Source organism: Ochlerotatus camptorhynchus, unplaced genomic scaffold, assembly GCF_037179485.1.
Source record: "Ochlerotatus camptorhynchus isolate MF236.1 unplaced genomic scaffold, CSIRO-AGI_Acam_v1.1 ptg000324l, whole genome shotgun sequence".
NCBI classification, from domain to species: domain Eukaryota; kingdom Metazoa; phylum Arthropoda; class Insecta; order Diptera; family Culicidae; genus Ochlerotatus; species Ochlerotatus camptorhynchus.
In genome coordinates, this window is record NW_027040812.1 from 1158166 (window position 1) to 1173786 (window position 15621).

The 15621-nt window shown below is 38.8% G+C and overlaps 2 protein-coding genes across 6 annotated transcripts in view; one reads left to right on the plus strand and one right to left on the minus strand.

The window, feature by feature from the left end:
• Fak (protein tyrosine kinase 2 Fak) overlaps positions 1 to 15621 on the plus strand; it is a 330869-nt gene that overhangs the window by 300340 nt on the left and 14908 nt on the right. For 3 of the 5 annotated variants that reach the window (XM_065229902.1, XM_065229903.1, XM_065229899.1), the window contains 7 exons: positions 1384 to 3126; positions 3194 to 3326; positions 3751 to 3883; positions 4014 to 4155; positions 4223 to 4427; positions 4500 to 4633; positions 4742 to 4905. In XM_065229902.1, coding sequence (XP_065085974.1) covers positions 1384 to 3126; positions 3194 to 3326; positions 3751 to 3883; positions 4014 to 4155; positions 4223 to 4427; positions 4500 to 4633; positions 4742 to 4905 — 2654 coding nt within the window. The remainder of the gene's footprint in view (positions 1 to 1383; positions 3127 to 3193; positions 3327 to 3750; positions 3884 to 4013; positions 4156 to 4222; positions 4428 to 4499; positions 4634 to 4741; positions 4906 to 15621) is intronic. The other 2 variants (XM_065229900.1, XM_065229901.1) reach the window with 2 other exon arrangements.
• LOC135708017 (ninjurin-2-like) overlaps positions 1 to 15621 on the minus strand; it is a 379282-nt gene that overhangs the window by 297432 nt on the left and 66229 nt on the right. The window lies entirely within an intron of this gene.

The window sequence follows — 15621 nt, forward strand, 5'->3', positions numbered from 1 at the left end:
TCCAAAAATAATAGTTCAGACATTAAACAGTTTTTGTAAGAAAAGCTTTTTTTACTTAAAAGTAACCATCTCGCAATGTATGGACGGTTGATAGTTAACATAGTAAATCAAACATGGCCATTTTTTAATCGACTTTAAATTTTAAAAAATCGATTTTTTTCAGTGTAAGTCTCAAATGGATTTTTTTTCAGTTTTTGTTTTTCGAAAACTTGGAAAATTTCCTTAAAGTCATCCATACAACTCATTTTTGTAGGAGACATTTTTCGGCAGAAAAAGTTTGGCCCTTCTCAAATGTTAGTCTAGATAAATTTTGGAAAATCTTAGTATGCAAAAGTGCTTATTTAGTCAAAGTCTACACATCCAGAAATTTTTTATTCCAATCTGAGAGGGTGTTGCCAGCTTCGATTCGATTTGGTGCGAAATGCGTCATTTGCATCTTCGTTATGAGGAATGTGGCGAAAAATATCGATAGATTTCGCGGAATACCGGTATCGAGTATCAATTCGCCTCAATATAAAGTTTTCTGCAAATTCCACGAAATTTGTAAGATTCTAAAAATATCTTTTAGCATCGGAATTAAACTAAAATTATTTTATATTGTATACGCTGAAGGGCTGTCGATATTGGAAATTCACCGTTCATATGTTTTTATAATTTATATGGATCATTGTTCAAGTAGGGGGAGAGAGGGGATCTAAAACCTCTCAAATTCTGTTCACTGATAGCCCATTACTAGAGGTTAGCGTAAACTATTTACCTGTTTCTCCTATTTTGATAGCAAAATCGTATACGTACTAAACCTACACAGTAAGATTTTTTTACTGGAGTCAGTATTTTTTTACTGGGTTTTTGAATTGCTGAAAACCCAAACCCGGTAAAAATTCAAATGACCGTTATCCGTAAAGAATCAATGAAATTGACCAATTTTATTTTCTATCATTAAATGGAGTTAACAGAACTAAGTATGTACAAGTTCAGAACAAATTTTCTTATTAATAAATTTTCCACAGATTTTTAAACTTTTACCGAACAGTTCCGCAATTCAAAAACTCGGTAAAACCGTACTGACTCGATTAGTGTGTAACGTTAAAGCTACGACACTCTCAAAAAAAATCAATTTCAAATATGAAAAGTAATGCAAGTACAAATACGATTTTGTATAACAACGTCGCGTTCACAAGTCATCCATCACTGCACTCCCTTCGCGCTGCGCTAGCCCTCCTGGTGGCAATTAAATTACTCATGCACAATTTTCCCACCGCGCTTCCGAAAGGGTAGCCGGCATTTTATTTACCAGCATCATTTTTCATTCTCACATTACAAGCGCACCGTCTCGATGCAAACCGTTGTCCACTACTCATTGTTCAATTTACTTACCCACAGCGCAAACCGGTGACACGCAGACACTGCATGTGTACCTGCCGAACCATGGCTTCCGCATGATTCGGTTCGACGAGGCATCCGATGTCCGGCAGATAATTAATCTGATCGTGAACTCAATGTCACCCGGTCACAAAACGAACCCGCAGAGCTACGCGCTTCGGTTAAGGCACATGCTCACCAAAGAAGTGCTCTGGATGCCACCGGACACCTCCATGTCGCAGGTGATGGCCCACATCTTCAACCCGTCCTGTAGCAACGCGGACTGCCCCAATGTGGACAAAAGTACGATTGCCAAGAGGATGCAACAGAAAACCAGTGGCGTTGTCGGGCATGCGAATAGTGTGTGGAAGGCTGAACTACGCGTACGCTACATACCAAAAAGTTTGAAGGAACTGTTCGAAAAAGACAGAACCACGTGTCACTTCTACTTTGACCAGGTCAAGCAGGACTACATCCAGTCGAACATACCGAACATTGATCAGGATATTGCAATACAGTTGTGCTGTTTAGGAATTCGGCATTATTACAAAGACACGAACCACTCGTCGAATGACCGAAAGCACCACCTGGAGTACATCGAGAAGGAGATGGGCTTCAGCAATTTTATACCGAAATCTGTGATAGATACCATTAAGCAGAAAAATCTGAAGAAACTGATCCAGGCCGGCTACAAGAAGGTCTACAGTTACACCGAGATGGAGTACATGCTCAAGTTCTTCGATCTGCTCAGAACACAGTACACGTTCGATCAGGAACAGTTCAACGTGCAGCTGAGCAGTGGGTGGAACATTCGGGTTGATCTGATCATCGGTCCCCACGTGGGTATATCCTACTCCGTAAATCCTCAGGCACCACCAACCAAGGTAACTGACTTTGAAAGTATTGAACGAATAACGACCAGTGTGGTATCGTCTTCACTGACCAAAAGCGACCATCATCTACCCAAGCACCAGGGTATGAAAAATTCCAAAGACCAACCAGATCTCACCAGTTCCTGCGGTGGCAGCAGTGGAAGCACCGACAAAAAGGACAAGAAAGGGGTCACTTGCTCGTGCAGTGAAATCAAGACCCAGCTCAGGATCAAAGTCAGCGGTAATAGCGAAGACCTGGCGATCACATGTGATGGTATTAAGACTTCCGAGAGTATAGCCGATCTAGTCGATGGTTACTGTAGGTTATTTAACAATACTGATATTAGCTTATGGGATCGTACCGTTATACCAAAAACCACCCCGAATAGTAGTGCCACCAATTCGCTGGAAAAGAATCACCTAAGGAAGATGACCGACTCCCAGTCGTCCGAGAAACATGGCTCGAATCGATCAAGTAGCGACAAGCTAAACAACTCCGTTCACAACGAACTGGAGGCAAGTGCTAGTTCTAATAATAAGCCAACCCTGAATGAAGACTACGCCGAGCTGGGCATGTGCGACGAGGAAGGAGACTATTCTACTCCTGCTGCTCGGAATTATGAGCTGGATCGGAATCAAATCACACTGAATGAGATCATTGGCGTTGGACAGTTTGGTGACGTGCACATTGGATCGTGTAGACTGTCGGGCAAATCTTCGCTGGCCAACAAGTTGAATCAATCGCTAACCTCAGAATTCGATGATCTGTCGCTGTCTGGTGAAAACAACAATGGCGAGGGACAGCAAAAGAGTGGAGTCATTCAAGTGGCGGTTAAAACCTGCAAGGCAGACGCAGATTTGGCCACGTCGGAGAAGTTCCTGGAGGAAGCATGTAAGATAGTCATTGCTATTTTTTTGATCGAGCGATAAATCATTTATTATTTTTGATTATTATACAGATATCATGCAAAAATTCGAGCATCCACACATCATCAAATTGATCGGCATCTGCAGCGGATCTCCTATTTGGATCGTAATGGAGCTTGCGCGATTAGGCGAACTGCGAGCCTATCTCAAGAAGAATGGCCCCAAGTAAGTTATGTTCACTTCTTCTTTCCTTTCTTCTGCCCGCCGGCTTTCTTCTTCGGTTGTTGTTGTTGTTCTGGTATCTGGCCCAAACCCAAGCCAGCGTACTCCTCTAGAATCTTCGACCTAGGTATTGGCGCATTCTGCATCCCAACGGGGCCAGTGCGATGGATTTCAAAAAGCCGTCTCTGACCAGCTGTCGGTAACTTGGTGGCGCGCGTTCGACAGGGTAGAAAATGGCTTCCTCGAATTCCCGTTTGATTTTCGAACAGTTCGCTATAGCCCCACGCGCTAACTTCTTGCCTCGGTGGAGCTGGGCGGCGAGTTTTGATTTCGATCGGCGGTTCCGCCCCGGGAACGAGCTTTTCCACGTAGAAGAAGCAATCGTCTTCCGGATAGTAACGAACCATTTTGCGATGTTAAATTTCAGAATGAAACTGGGAACCCTGCTGCTTTACTCCTACCAACTGTCGACTGCACTCAGTTATCTGGAGTCGAAAAAGTTTGTCCACCGGGATATTGCCGCACGGAATGTGCTAGTCAGCTCTCCGACATGTATCAAGGTGAGTGATAGTCAAAAAATATTGTTTAAAACTAGGTTAGGTACACTTGAAATTTTGAGACGTTTCGGCCGAAAGATTCCAACGAAATGACTTACAGAGCTACATGGTTTGCTATGATCTCCTTCCACAGCTTGCCGATTTTGGACTCTCAAGATGGGTTGAAGATCAGTCGTACTACACGTCTACCAAAGGAATGCTTCCGATCAAGTGGATGGCACCGGAATCAATCAACTTCCGACGGTTCACGACCGCCAGCGATGTCTGGATGTTCGGTACGTGCGATTTTACCTTCACTGATTAAATAAATATGAATTATACCTATCATTTGCAAAATGCTAGGTGTCTGCACTTGGGAGATCCTAATGCTGGGGGTAAAACCATTCCAAGGAATCAAAAATTGTGATGTGATTGGAAAGCTGGAGAATGGCGAACGTCTGCCGTTGCCACCGAATTGTCCTCCGCGATTGTACTCGTTGATGTCACAATGTTGGTCCTACGAGCCACATAAGCGACCGAACTTCAAAAACATCAAGGAAGTGCTATAGTGAGTATTGGGATTCATCATTTCTTCAAAATTGACCGGAATAATAAATACTTCTTTTGTGTTCACAAATAGTGAGATACTCACAGAAGAACGGCACAGCGATTGCGAAACGATGCGCCGGGAAAATCGGCGTGTCGCTGCTATGTCCTGGGGAGCCGGTGACGACGTAGCACCACCGAAACCCGCTCGTGGTCCCATGATGGGCGGTAAGTACAATGATTAATACGATATCAAATAACTGCAGAAACTGTTCGGTCCCTTGTGCTAATGCTAGTACATTTCAAAATTTGGCCGCCATTGATCCATTCTTGCAGACAGTTCATCATCTCTATTATCTCTAGCAGGCGACGGTTCCCAGCAAGGTCTCGGTGCCCCTCAAACCTACATCATTGCACGTGATCCAGCCGTACTGGCAGCACTAATGCGCGAGAACGAACAGCGTGGAGTGAATCCATCGTCCTACACAACACCTGCCTCGGTATTTAACACTCTAGCCGTAGATATAGATTCTAACGCACAAAATAATACTGATAACGTCGCGATTCCGAAAGAAGCTGTTGACACAGCCAATATGTCACTGAAGACCATTTCCCTGCCCGCTACCGAAATGCTCAAACTTGACCCTGTCGTTGATGAAGCGAATAATCAAACCAATACAGCGCAATCGAACGATCCCAACTCGAGCGCACCGTCCTCTCTGGAAGTTGACAATCAAAATTCTCTCGTAACGTCACCTTCCACCAGTACCCTGGTACCTTCGGCTGGGATCGATACCGTCTCGGAGCCACCACACTCCGGTATTGAAACATTGGAACGCTACAAAAATCCGCAAGACATCCTATCCGCCAACAACAACCCGATCCCGACTAACCCTTCCTTTCCCATCCCATGCGAAATCATCAACGCACTCACTCAGCAAACTCATTCCATTGAACCGACCTATAAAGCGATCCAAAAGAGTCAAGCCAACAGTATGAACCCCACCCAGATGAACAACAACAATTTTATGCATTCCACTGCTCCTCAACAGCAACCACAACAGTTCTATGCTGCTCTGCAGCAACAACAACAACAACAACAACAACAACAACAACAACAACAGCAGCAGCAGAGTAATTTGGTAATGTACCAACAGTACCATGCACAGCAGCAGCAGGAGCAATACTTCCAACAGGTTGGTAGACTTTTCGTTAATAACCGGCATGTTTATTGGTGAAAATGAGACTGGCGGAATATTGTTGGAATGACATTTGGAAACGAGAGGCTGCATGGTGCCTTTGTGATTGTTTTGTTGTGATAGTCCTGGTGAATAATTTGGGTAAATACAATGTTCGCTGACAAAGCATTCAAATCCATGTCAAATAAATTAAAATCCCACAATTGTCATCCCGAAAACTCATGGTCCTAGTCCTTGCAACATCGATTCAAGCATGCTTCTTATAAGATGTAAACTACCATGATCCTCCACAAATGTAGCTATTTCGTTGGAATAGACACGATTAGTGATGAAATGATGAATTAAACTTTTACAGAATTATGATGATGGTTGACAGTTTAGTTTCAGAATTTTTAATAAGTTTGGAGTAAAACCAGTTAGGGGTTGTGTCCGATACACCCAACAAACATTGAATGTTTAATAAGAGCTTATTCAGGCAAAAATAAGCTTCTTCAGCTAAAAAATGGCTTATTCAGCTGTTGATCAACTCAAATTGTTTGTTGGGCACTGCTTATGTAGAACTTCGAGATGAATTTGTTGCTCCATCCAACCAGAAGTTGAAAATGTTGATAAATTCATTTCTCAAATCAACAAAGAAAATAAAATTTTCCAACTAAGACTGCATAACCATACTGGTATTCAAAAGCGTAGGAAAATGCAAATTTTGATGCTTTTCCTAAAGAGATTTTTTAAGATCGATGTGCAATTTTCTTCACAAGGGGTTTAGCTCTGGTCGAAATCTAAGCCAACCTGACTCCAACCCGATGATGACCCGACATGTGTGTGTGTATTCAATCCAACCCCCACTGGCCGGCAGTGTTATTATGGAAGAACTCTCTCTACAATGTCGCATTTATGGTCATTGTAGACAGCTTTAGTCCGGGAGTTAGAAGGTGATAGCTCTATTGCAGATCCAGCAACCCATTTCAGAATGTCTGGAGAGTCACGCCCATTCCGAGGTTACTTTCACTTACAATAAGCCCCGCATGTATGCATCACCGTTATCAAATGGATATTGGTATTACATACACGCTTCCAGGTTCGAAAACATTTTTTTTCAAACCTGGCATGTATTTAGTTTAATTTTGATATACATTTTTTTTTTAATATTTGGAAAGCTCTTACCATATTCTGCTTTTCCGCCGTGGTTGATTACTTCATTTGGAATCTGTTGGACTTTTTCTCTAACGCTTCGTATTTCATTCCGTGCTTCACCAGCAATTTCCTTCCGTAGATCGTCCTTGGTTGGTTCTAATATGATTCCGCCTTTTTGTTCGGTTTCATTGACTTGAAATGAATTGCCATGGTGATCTGGGACGAGGCTCACATCCAAAGTCGCTGTTCCACCGAGCGCTCCGTGTGCGAAAAGAAAATGAAAGAAATTCAAAAGGGATCAGTTTCAAGAAGTGACAGTTTCATCACATTCCCCAACTAACCATAGTCAAGCAAAGTAAGAATATACAAGCTATATAGCGACTATATGGTTACTTGGGTACTCATATGGCCGTCAGAATGGTTCATCGGTTGCGAAGTGAAATATTTCTGAAAGTGATGCGTTATATTTCTCAATGTTTTGATTTTATCCTAACGTTACCTCCATGTTATTTCACAAACAAGCAGACACAACACATTAAACACTTATCATTGTAAACCCTACCACCATCTGTTGTATATACTTTCATGGGCAATACACTCAACAGATGGTTATAGTATGTAAACGTCAAACGCTAGGGAATTGATTATGTGCACCACAAGTGGCGGTACTACCAACTAAGAAACATTTAAATTGACCGTTAAAACGATTTCTATGAAGGTTTTAAGAGTGTTATGTCTGCTTGTCTGTGATCATACCTTCACTATCGCAACTTCGGGTAATCTGCGAAAGTATTTGCATTTTTCTCAGGCACTTTTGATCTAACTGCAATTACTCTCTCATACTCGAAATGTGCCACGACCAAATTGGCACAACGACGCCCTATACGCTCTCTGACCGAAGCGCAGGGCAACCCGATGATGACCTGACATACACTCAAAATTGACTCGACATCAACCCAACATTGGGTCGACATCTACCTTAAATTTGCCTTTCATTGATCCGACATCGGGTCGACATGTCTTTTCGGAACCATTTTGCTGGGTTTCTTACAAACACTGTCGAATATCAAATGAAAGTGAGTGACTCAATAGACAGTGACGATGCTACAACGCTACAGTTATAGAAAAAGTACACTGTCTGAGAAACAAAGAAAGAGAGAGAAAGAGACTTAACACCGTTGGAGCGGCAGATCTCCAACACAAGAAGAATGAAATGTGCTGCACGATTTAAAATGCTCTTTCACGTCTCTTTGGAAAGAGCAGTCTGGCAACAGTGTGTGTTTTACTCGCAAAAAAAAATTGAGTAGCACCCGATCCCTGGTCTCCACAACTCAATATTTTCTATAACTCGATGGATTCTGCGGTCCCTTCATTTTCCCATGTATCGTACTCTCCATAAGTCGATATTTGTACAAGTCGATGCCTCCTTTGGTCGATGATCTATATAGTGTTACTTTGATTATATAACTCGATATGTCAAACACTGTCAAAGGTAGATCTTCTGAATGTTATGACGTTGATGTTAAAATCAAATGAAGTTTGAAAACATGAAAACTGCTGGTCATATTGAGTACCCAGTAGGATGGGTCATCATGATCATTTTTTCAGAACAATGTTTTTTTGATTCCATTTGGGGTTCCAAACAACTGCGCAAAATTTGGGGACGATTGGTTGTAACCCGGCTTTCCGCATTGCATTTGAAATTTGTATGGAAATTAGTATGGAAAAACCTACTTTGTTGTATCTTTATTACTAGGGACCACAATTTTGCACAAACTACGCATCTAAATACGTTAAAGTATAGCCCCTAAAAAAGTTATAGCTGTTCAAAGATCAATGTTTCGAATTAAATGCCAAAAATCCCTTTTTCTGCCAACACTGCCGGTGTACCAAAGAAAGTCAGACTCCAAATTCGAAGTTAATTATTTTATCTTTTTGGTATATTTAGATGAAATATTCAAAAACAATATATCTATCTCATATGCGTAGTGAGAAGAGAGATGGGGGGGGTCACTCATATCAATAAAAGTAAAGTTTCAAACTGAAATAACTTCGGAGTTTCTTATCTTATCGATTTGGTATGTATGATGAATTATTCAAACAATTTTTCAATTTCATAGGCATATTAAAGGATGAAGGGGGAGGGGCTAACTATACCTCCGCCCCCTCACTCATTTAAATGGAGGTAAGGCTTCAAACTGCAATAACTTCAGTGTTTCTGATCTTGTCAAGTTGGTATATTCAGATGTATTCAAAAACATGTGCTCCATTTAATAGGCGTAGTTAGATATGGAGGGCTTACTGAATGCTTTCCGGCGCTCACTTATATCAATGAAAGTAAACATAAAGACTAAAATAACTTCGGAGTTTCCCATCTCTCAAGTTGGTCGGATGGGTTATTCAAAAACATTTGCTTAATCTCATAAGAGCAGTTGTAAACCGAGTACTACCATTCTCTTCCCTACTCTTTTGGTGCAATATACAATGTCAATTATTGTGAGCATATAGATCTAACGATGTCTAAAGATACAGTAAGGAAAACACTAACTGCTAGGATTTCATCTCGTTAAGTTTAAAACAATTTTTATTTTTTAGATATTTGTAGGGTTAACTACCCCATTTCCGGCCTATTAAGCGAAACCCGCACTTAGTCTTTCTTAATCTAGCGCAGTTTAGCACCAAACGGAATGTTATTATTACTGATGGCTTTATATACCTTTCCGTACGTACCGTAAAATTTGATAAAGATGAACCAATCGTTGAGATATTGTCAAAAGTCTAACACTGCTTCTTGACGCCAAACTCGGCCTACAGATTCTAAACTCGGCCTAACGCATTGAAACGCCATTGAAACGCCAATGAATTCTTTTCGGCCTATCGGATGAAAATAAAACATGATTCAGTCGGAGCACTTCTTTTGTTTTTGAGAATAATGGGTGCAAACATTCATATCACGCGTTCTCATTGACTTCGTTCGGTAGCTTATTAACTAAAGTATCGTACCAAACGCATAATTGACTTGTTAACTCTGAAATCATGGATTTATTTGAAGTTTTCTGCTCGATAGGCCCAAAATGGGCGATTAGGCCGAAGTAGTTCTCTACCCTATATGCAGTCTACATTTACTGACAATTTCAAATAAAACGTATGTTTTAAAAACAACAGCAACAGGCAACAGCACTATTGTAAAACGGTCTACACTGATTGACGACAAATAAATAAATATCATTGGATTGTAATGATTATATTTCATTTTAAAATATTCTACGATTTCTCAGGGTACTCTTTTCGATGCTCTTCTATCCTTAGAAGCAAATATTGCTGTTAAACTAGGTCTCGGATGGGTTTCTTGATAAGTCAGAAACTAGCTTCACTCCTTCACTCCTCATTCAGCCATATCGTTGACGACCATCAAGGAAGCAACTCGTTGTATCGCATTGAAATAATCTGTATCATTACTCCACTCGTTTGCCGGTGCAAACATGAAGCCGTTCGAAATTTCGAAAAGGAATCAGCACTGTTAGAAGTGACGTTTGGCTTGGGAGCCCAACTGAAACTTAGCCCAACAAGCGAGATCCGACTGTTCCTGTGTCTGAGACGAAACTGGTAAAGACAGTTTTCGTTTTCTCTTGTTTTTGGCTCTTGACGGACGACTACTTCTGTGTTTTCTATATGCGGGTGGCCCGAATAGCAGTTTAATATTTCAAATAAAAGCTTTGTATAGAAATTTAAAATTTCCCAGCTGCTAAGAATTCAAACATTTCCTCACTAACAAATGAACCGACAAGTGGATATTAAATATTTACACTACGACAATTTTTTGGGACCTCCCTTAGCTCTGTCAGTAAAGGCACAGCTACAAAGCAAGACCATGCTGGAGGTGGCTGGGTTCGATTCCCGGTCCGGTCTAGGAATTAATTAATTTTAAGCTTGAAATTCGAGGAAGAAGACTACAACAATTTTCGTTTTAAAATCTGCATACACCATGACCTTCCCCCTCCCCCTCCCCAAACCCGCTGTCTAACAACTCTTATAAGATTGAGCAAATGTTTTTGAATGATTCATCCTGAACATACCAAATCGGTAAGATAAGAAACTCCGATATTATTTCAGTTTGGAATCTGACTTCCATTGGTACACTGGCAGTGTTGGCAGAAACAGGGATTTTTGGTGTAATTTAAACCATAAATATTTTAATATCTATAACTTTTTTTAGATACATTCTAGCACCGTACTTTCTTTGGCAAAGTTGTAAGGTACTTCCTGGACTCTATTTTTACATAATTAGTTGCGCGGTTCATGCAAAATTGTAGTCTCTAGGGATAAAAATGCAAAAAAGTTGGTTTTCCCATACTAATTTCCATACAAATTTCAAACGCAATGCGGAAAGCCGAGCTACAACCAATCGTCCCCAAATTTTGCACAGTTGTTTGGGACTCCAAATGGAACCAAAAAAAAAGGTTGTTCTCGATTGGTGCGGTAAAGTTTGCGTTTTTCCATATAACGATGACCCACTCTAGTACCCAGGACCTGTCGACCACATCCGAACATGTTCCTGGTTTTTCGGGGAAATGGTCTATATCTTTTATTTATACCATGACCTATCATGCGATATATCATAAAGGTTATATTGCATGCTGGGTTATTATGCCGAATGATATCTAGGCCATATGGTCGGCCGAATTCCGAAAAATTATTTCCTAACACTTGCGATGAAAATTTGCTGGTTTGGAATAGAGAATAACCAGCAAGTAATATGAGGATAAGGCTATTCCATATTGGAATTAAATCGCCAACAATTATTCCGTCTCATGTAGGGTTACCATTTGGTATCCTAAAGGAGGAGATGTCCTCCTCTTTCAATATGTTTTCTACATCAACTTTTTTAATCCTTGCATTTTTTCCAGTAACATATTCATAAAATTGTTTTCAAAGAGCGTATTTGTTAAATTATGTCGCAACCTCATCTTATCTAGCAAATGCCATTCGATAGTGGGACTAGGAGTATACTACAGCTGTCAACCTGCAATTCTACCAGACTTATTTCAGGCAAACCAGGAATCAATTTTGACAAACAATTTCTCGAAAATCGGACGACCAACAAAATTCATCAAATGGAATATAGTAAATATATGTTTATCTTGCTCAACTTATCAATGCTGATGGAGAATCACGATTAACTTATGAAAATGGCTTATTTTCTACAAAAAAAAAATGATTTTGATGAAAGTAAATTTGAAATATCTCGAAAACGGTTATATTTAGGAAGTTTATCGATATGGGCACTATCGTTTGAAATGATTTTTATAATCATATACTAACATCAAACTGGACATTTTGCCGTAAATAATGAAATTTTCGAAAATGCCTCAAAAGTTGCTCTTAGAAAAACTTTTTTATTGAAAGTTTGTCCATCCTAGAGTTGTTTTCAAAACTTTTGTTTTCTATTCAAGATTTTATAAAAAAAAAATATAAAAAAATCAATAGGGAAGAGCGCTACTTCGTCGTAATCGCCCATTTTCGTTCTATCGATCAGAAAATATCAAATAATATCAATGATTTCACTGTGCACAAATCAATAATAGGTTTGTTCCGATCCGTTAGTTCATTAGCTACACCATAAATCCTGTTTGAGCGCATTGTATGAATATTTACGCTCATTGTTCTCAAAACAAAAGAAGCGCTCCTAGCGAATTCTCTTTTTCTACGTTTATCCGTAGGACGAAGAAAATCTAATGGCGTTTCAATGCGTTAGGACGGAATTGAAACTCGTAGAACGAATTTAGAATCAAGAAGCAGTATTAGATTTTAAGCAATATCTCAACAATTTGTGACTCTTTATCAAATCCAACGGTACGTATGGAAAGGTGAATAAATTTAAAAGTCATCTTTGACAGAAATATTCCGTTTTTTGTTTAAACTCGTTCAGAAAAGAGGGGTAAATCGCGAGTTGTGCTTAGTAGGACGGAAATTAGATCAAAAACCCTAATACGTTTTTTTTTTTTGTTATTTGAATTTTGAGGTTCATTTTTAATATTTTTTGTAAAAAACGAAAAAAAAATCCGTGTATATTTTTTTATAAAGCCTTATTACTATTAGTTTTCTACAACTCCTTTTTGTAATTTTTTTTCTACAACCAACTGTTTTCGAACTACATTTTTTTTAAAGTATGTGTGCAAAAACACAATAGGCCCTTTTCAAAAATTACCCTTGAGTCAAAAGGGTCATATCTGTAAAATTTAAGTTAAAATTCATCGAATGGAACACAGCCACACAGATTGAATCCAACATGTGTTCGATTTTGACGTTCTGGTTCTATGTAATTTTAGGTAATTTGATAAAAAAAAATGTTTAGGCTCCTACACTCAAAAAATTTATCACATATCTAATGGATGAAAACCATGTGAACTTCACATAGCTTTCATGTGATCACATAGCTAAAAATCCCACTACAAAATCACATAAATATTATGAGGCTGATGAAATTCATATGAAAAATCATATAAAATTAACGTGATCCCATAAATGTTATGTAAAATTCAGATGAATCCCATTAATTTTGTTTATGGATGAAAATCATTTGCGTTTCCAATGGAAGCTACATGAAAACTATTTTCGGTGTACCATACTGAGGGCGAAAAGGCACGCGAATCGTGAAATCGAATGTAAGGAATAATATCAATAATAGGAACTCATTTGTATCCCACTATGGCAGCGGCCTTATGTCATTTTCGTTTTTGCGGTGTAGCTACACCGGTGCTACTAAGGCTCGCACTTATTCCTGCTTACACTACACCGGTGCTACACCGCAAAAACGAAAACGACATTAGAGTCCTATGCTGAATCAATGGTAAAATTAACAGGTTGCTTAGATGTTCCATGTTGGTTTCAATCAGCGATGACATGTATCCTGATTTTTGAACATGATAAAAGTTGGGATGGTTTTAAGGCTGTAAAGCTGTAGTTTTCAGGCAAATCAGCTAGACTATATCATTTCAAAGTATCAAATATAATTTATGAAGGCTAGTTTGATGCATTTTCAGACGTATAACGAAAAGATAAATTTAATTGGTAACGACTCCAATTTATGAACAATCTCAATTGAACCTTCGCAAATCATGAATTTTGTGATAGCGCACATATTAATAAAACGTTTGATAAAAACTCATTGTCCTCCTTTAATGTTAAGAAAGGGAATCATTGTCCTCCTTAATCTCCAAACCTCAAATGAAATTTCCTCCTTTTCAAGTTTTTGATATGGTAACCCGTGGCGTGGCTAATGGGGGTGCCAAAGGGGCCAGGCCCCCTCCAGAATTATCTAGACCCCCCCCCCAGATTTTTTGGTGTATTTTATTATTTGACTCACTGGTATTTTGTTAAGCTCGTCAAGTTCGATGTTACTATTTAACTGCGATTAATAAAATTGGACTACAAATAAAGATTTTATTAAAGTCCTTCATATTGACTTCCTTTCTTATGGTCTGGAATAGAAGAAACAATTTTGAAAAACTATATTATATCGATATTTAATCGATGGCATAATAAGACGTGTTCAGGCTCTACAAATTGGACATGAGCCTTTAACTTCAGGAAACTTCGCAAAACTTCAAGGACTTCTAAGAAGTTCAGGGAACATGTGAAAAGTGAGGAAACTTAGTAGACATTTTGGAAGCTTCATAGATATTCAGAAAAAAATCTTAGAAACAAGGATCATGGAAAAGTTTTGAAAACTTCGTAAAAGTGGAAAATTTATTTAAGCTTGAGGAGCTTCGTAGAAGTTAAGGGAAATTATTTTATTTCGGGGAAGCTCATTATTGATCGGGAACCTGTATTTAATTTCAGGACACTAGAAGTGGAAATTACGAATCAATTTAAGAAATTTCGTTCGTGTAACTTTGCGGAAAACAAACGAGAAACGTAGAAGTGTAGCAAAGTTTGTAGAAATTTTGCGAATTTCGTAGCATTTTGAGGGGCTGCGCAAACTTTATAAGTGTAACGAATATTTGAATAAGTTCAGAAAATTTTGTAGAAGATCTAAAATAGTTCAATAAACTTCTAAGAACTTTAGGGATCCTCGCTTCAGTTATGGGAACTTCGTTGCAGTTTGTCAGAGATCTTACTTTAAAAAAGCTCCATGAACTTCTTGGAGGTTTTAGTAACTTCGTTAAATTTCAAGGAACTTTCTAGATGTTGAAGAATTTATAAAATTTCTTAAGTGTCCCTCCAAAAGTGCAAAGATGTTCAGAAATCTTCGTAAAATTATGAAAGATGGAAAAAATATGGAATTTGGATCAATTAAGGGAACTTAATATGTTGAGGAAATTTTGTAAAACTTATGGGAGTTTTATAGATGATCAGGAAACGTTGCATAAGTTACAGGATATTATTTCAGAAATCCTTCCTAGACAGCAGGAAATATTCATAAGATCTCCATATAGACGAAGATATTAGTTAAGTTCTTTGAATATTTTTCAAAGACTTCAGGTTGATCAAGTTCTGAGGATCTCCAACTGTATAAAAATTGAAATATCCTTTAAAGATTATAGGTTGTTCAGGAAGTATTCAAAAGTTTTCCAGCTAATTGAATCTGATGGAATCTTGAATGATGAATCTAGATTGTTTAGACATGTTTGTAAATTCTCTATACGAAAGACCCATGCCTTGGTGATTTAGCTATATTGTCAAGAATTTGCACTCTGTAGCTGAAGTCCGTACATAAATTTAAACGATGAGATGGAAATTTCTGCATATATGTATAAATACCTTATATGTGTAAATTTCCTTCTTTTCGATGAAATTTATGCCCGGAATTCAGTTGCAAGATTGTTAGACTGGCTTTGCACATAAAAAAAATCCTTGCTTTTTGTGTCTTTTTTTTTATAA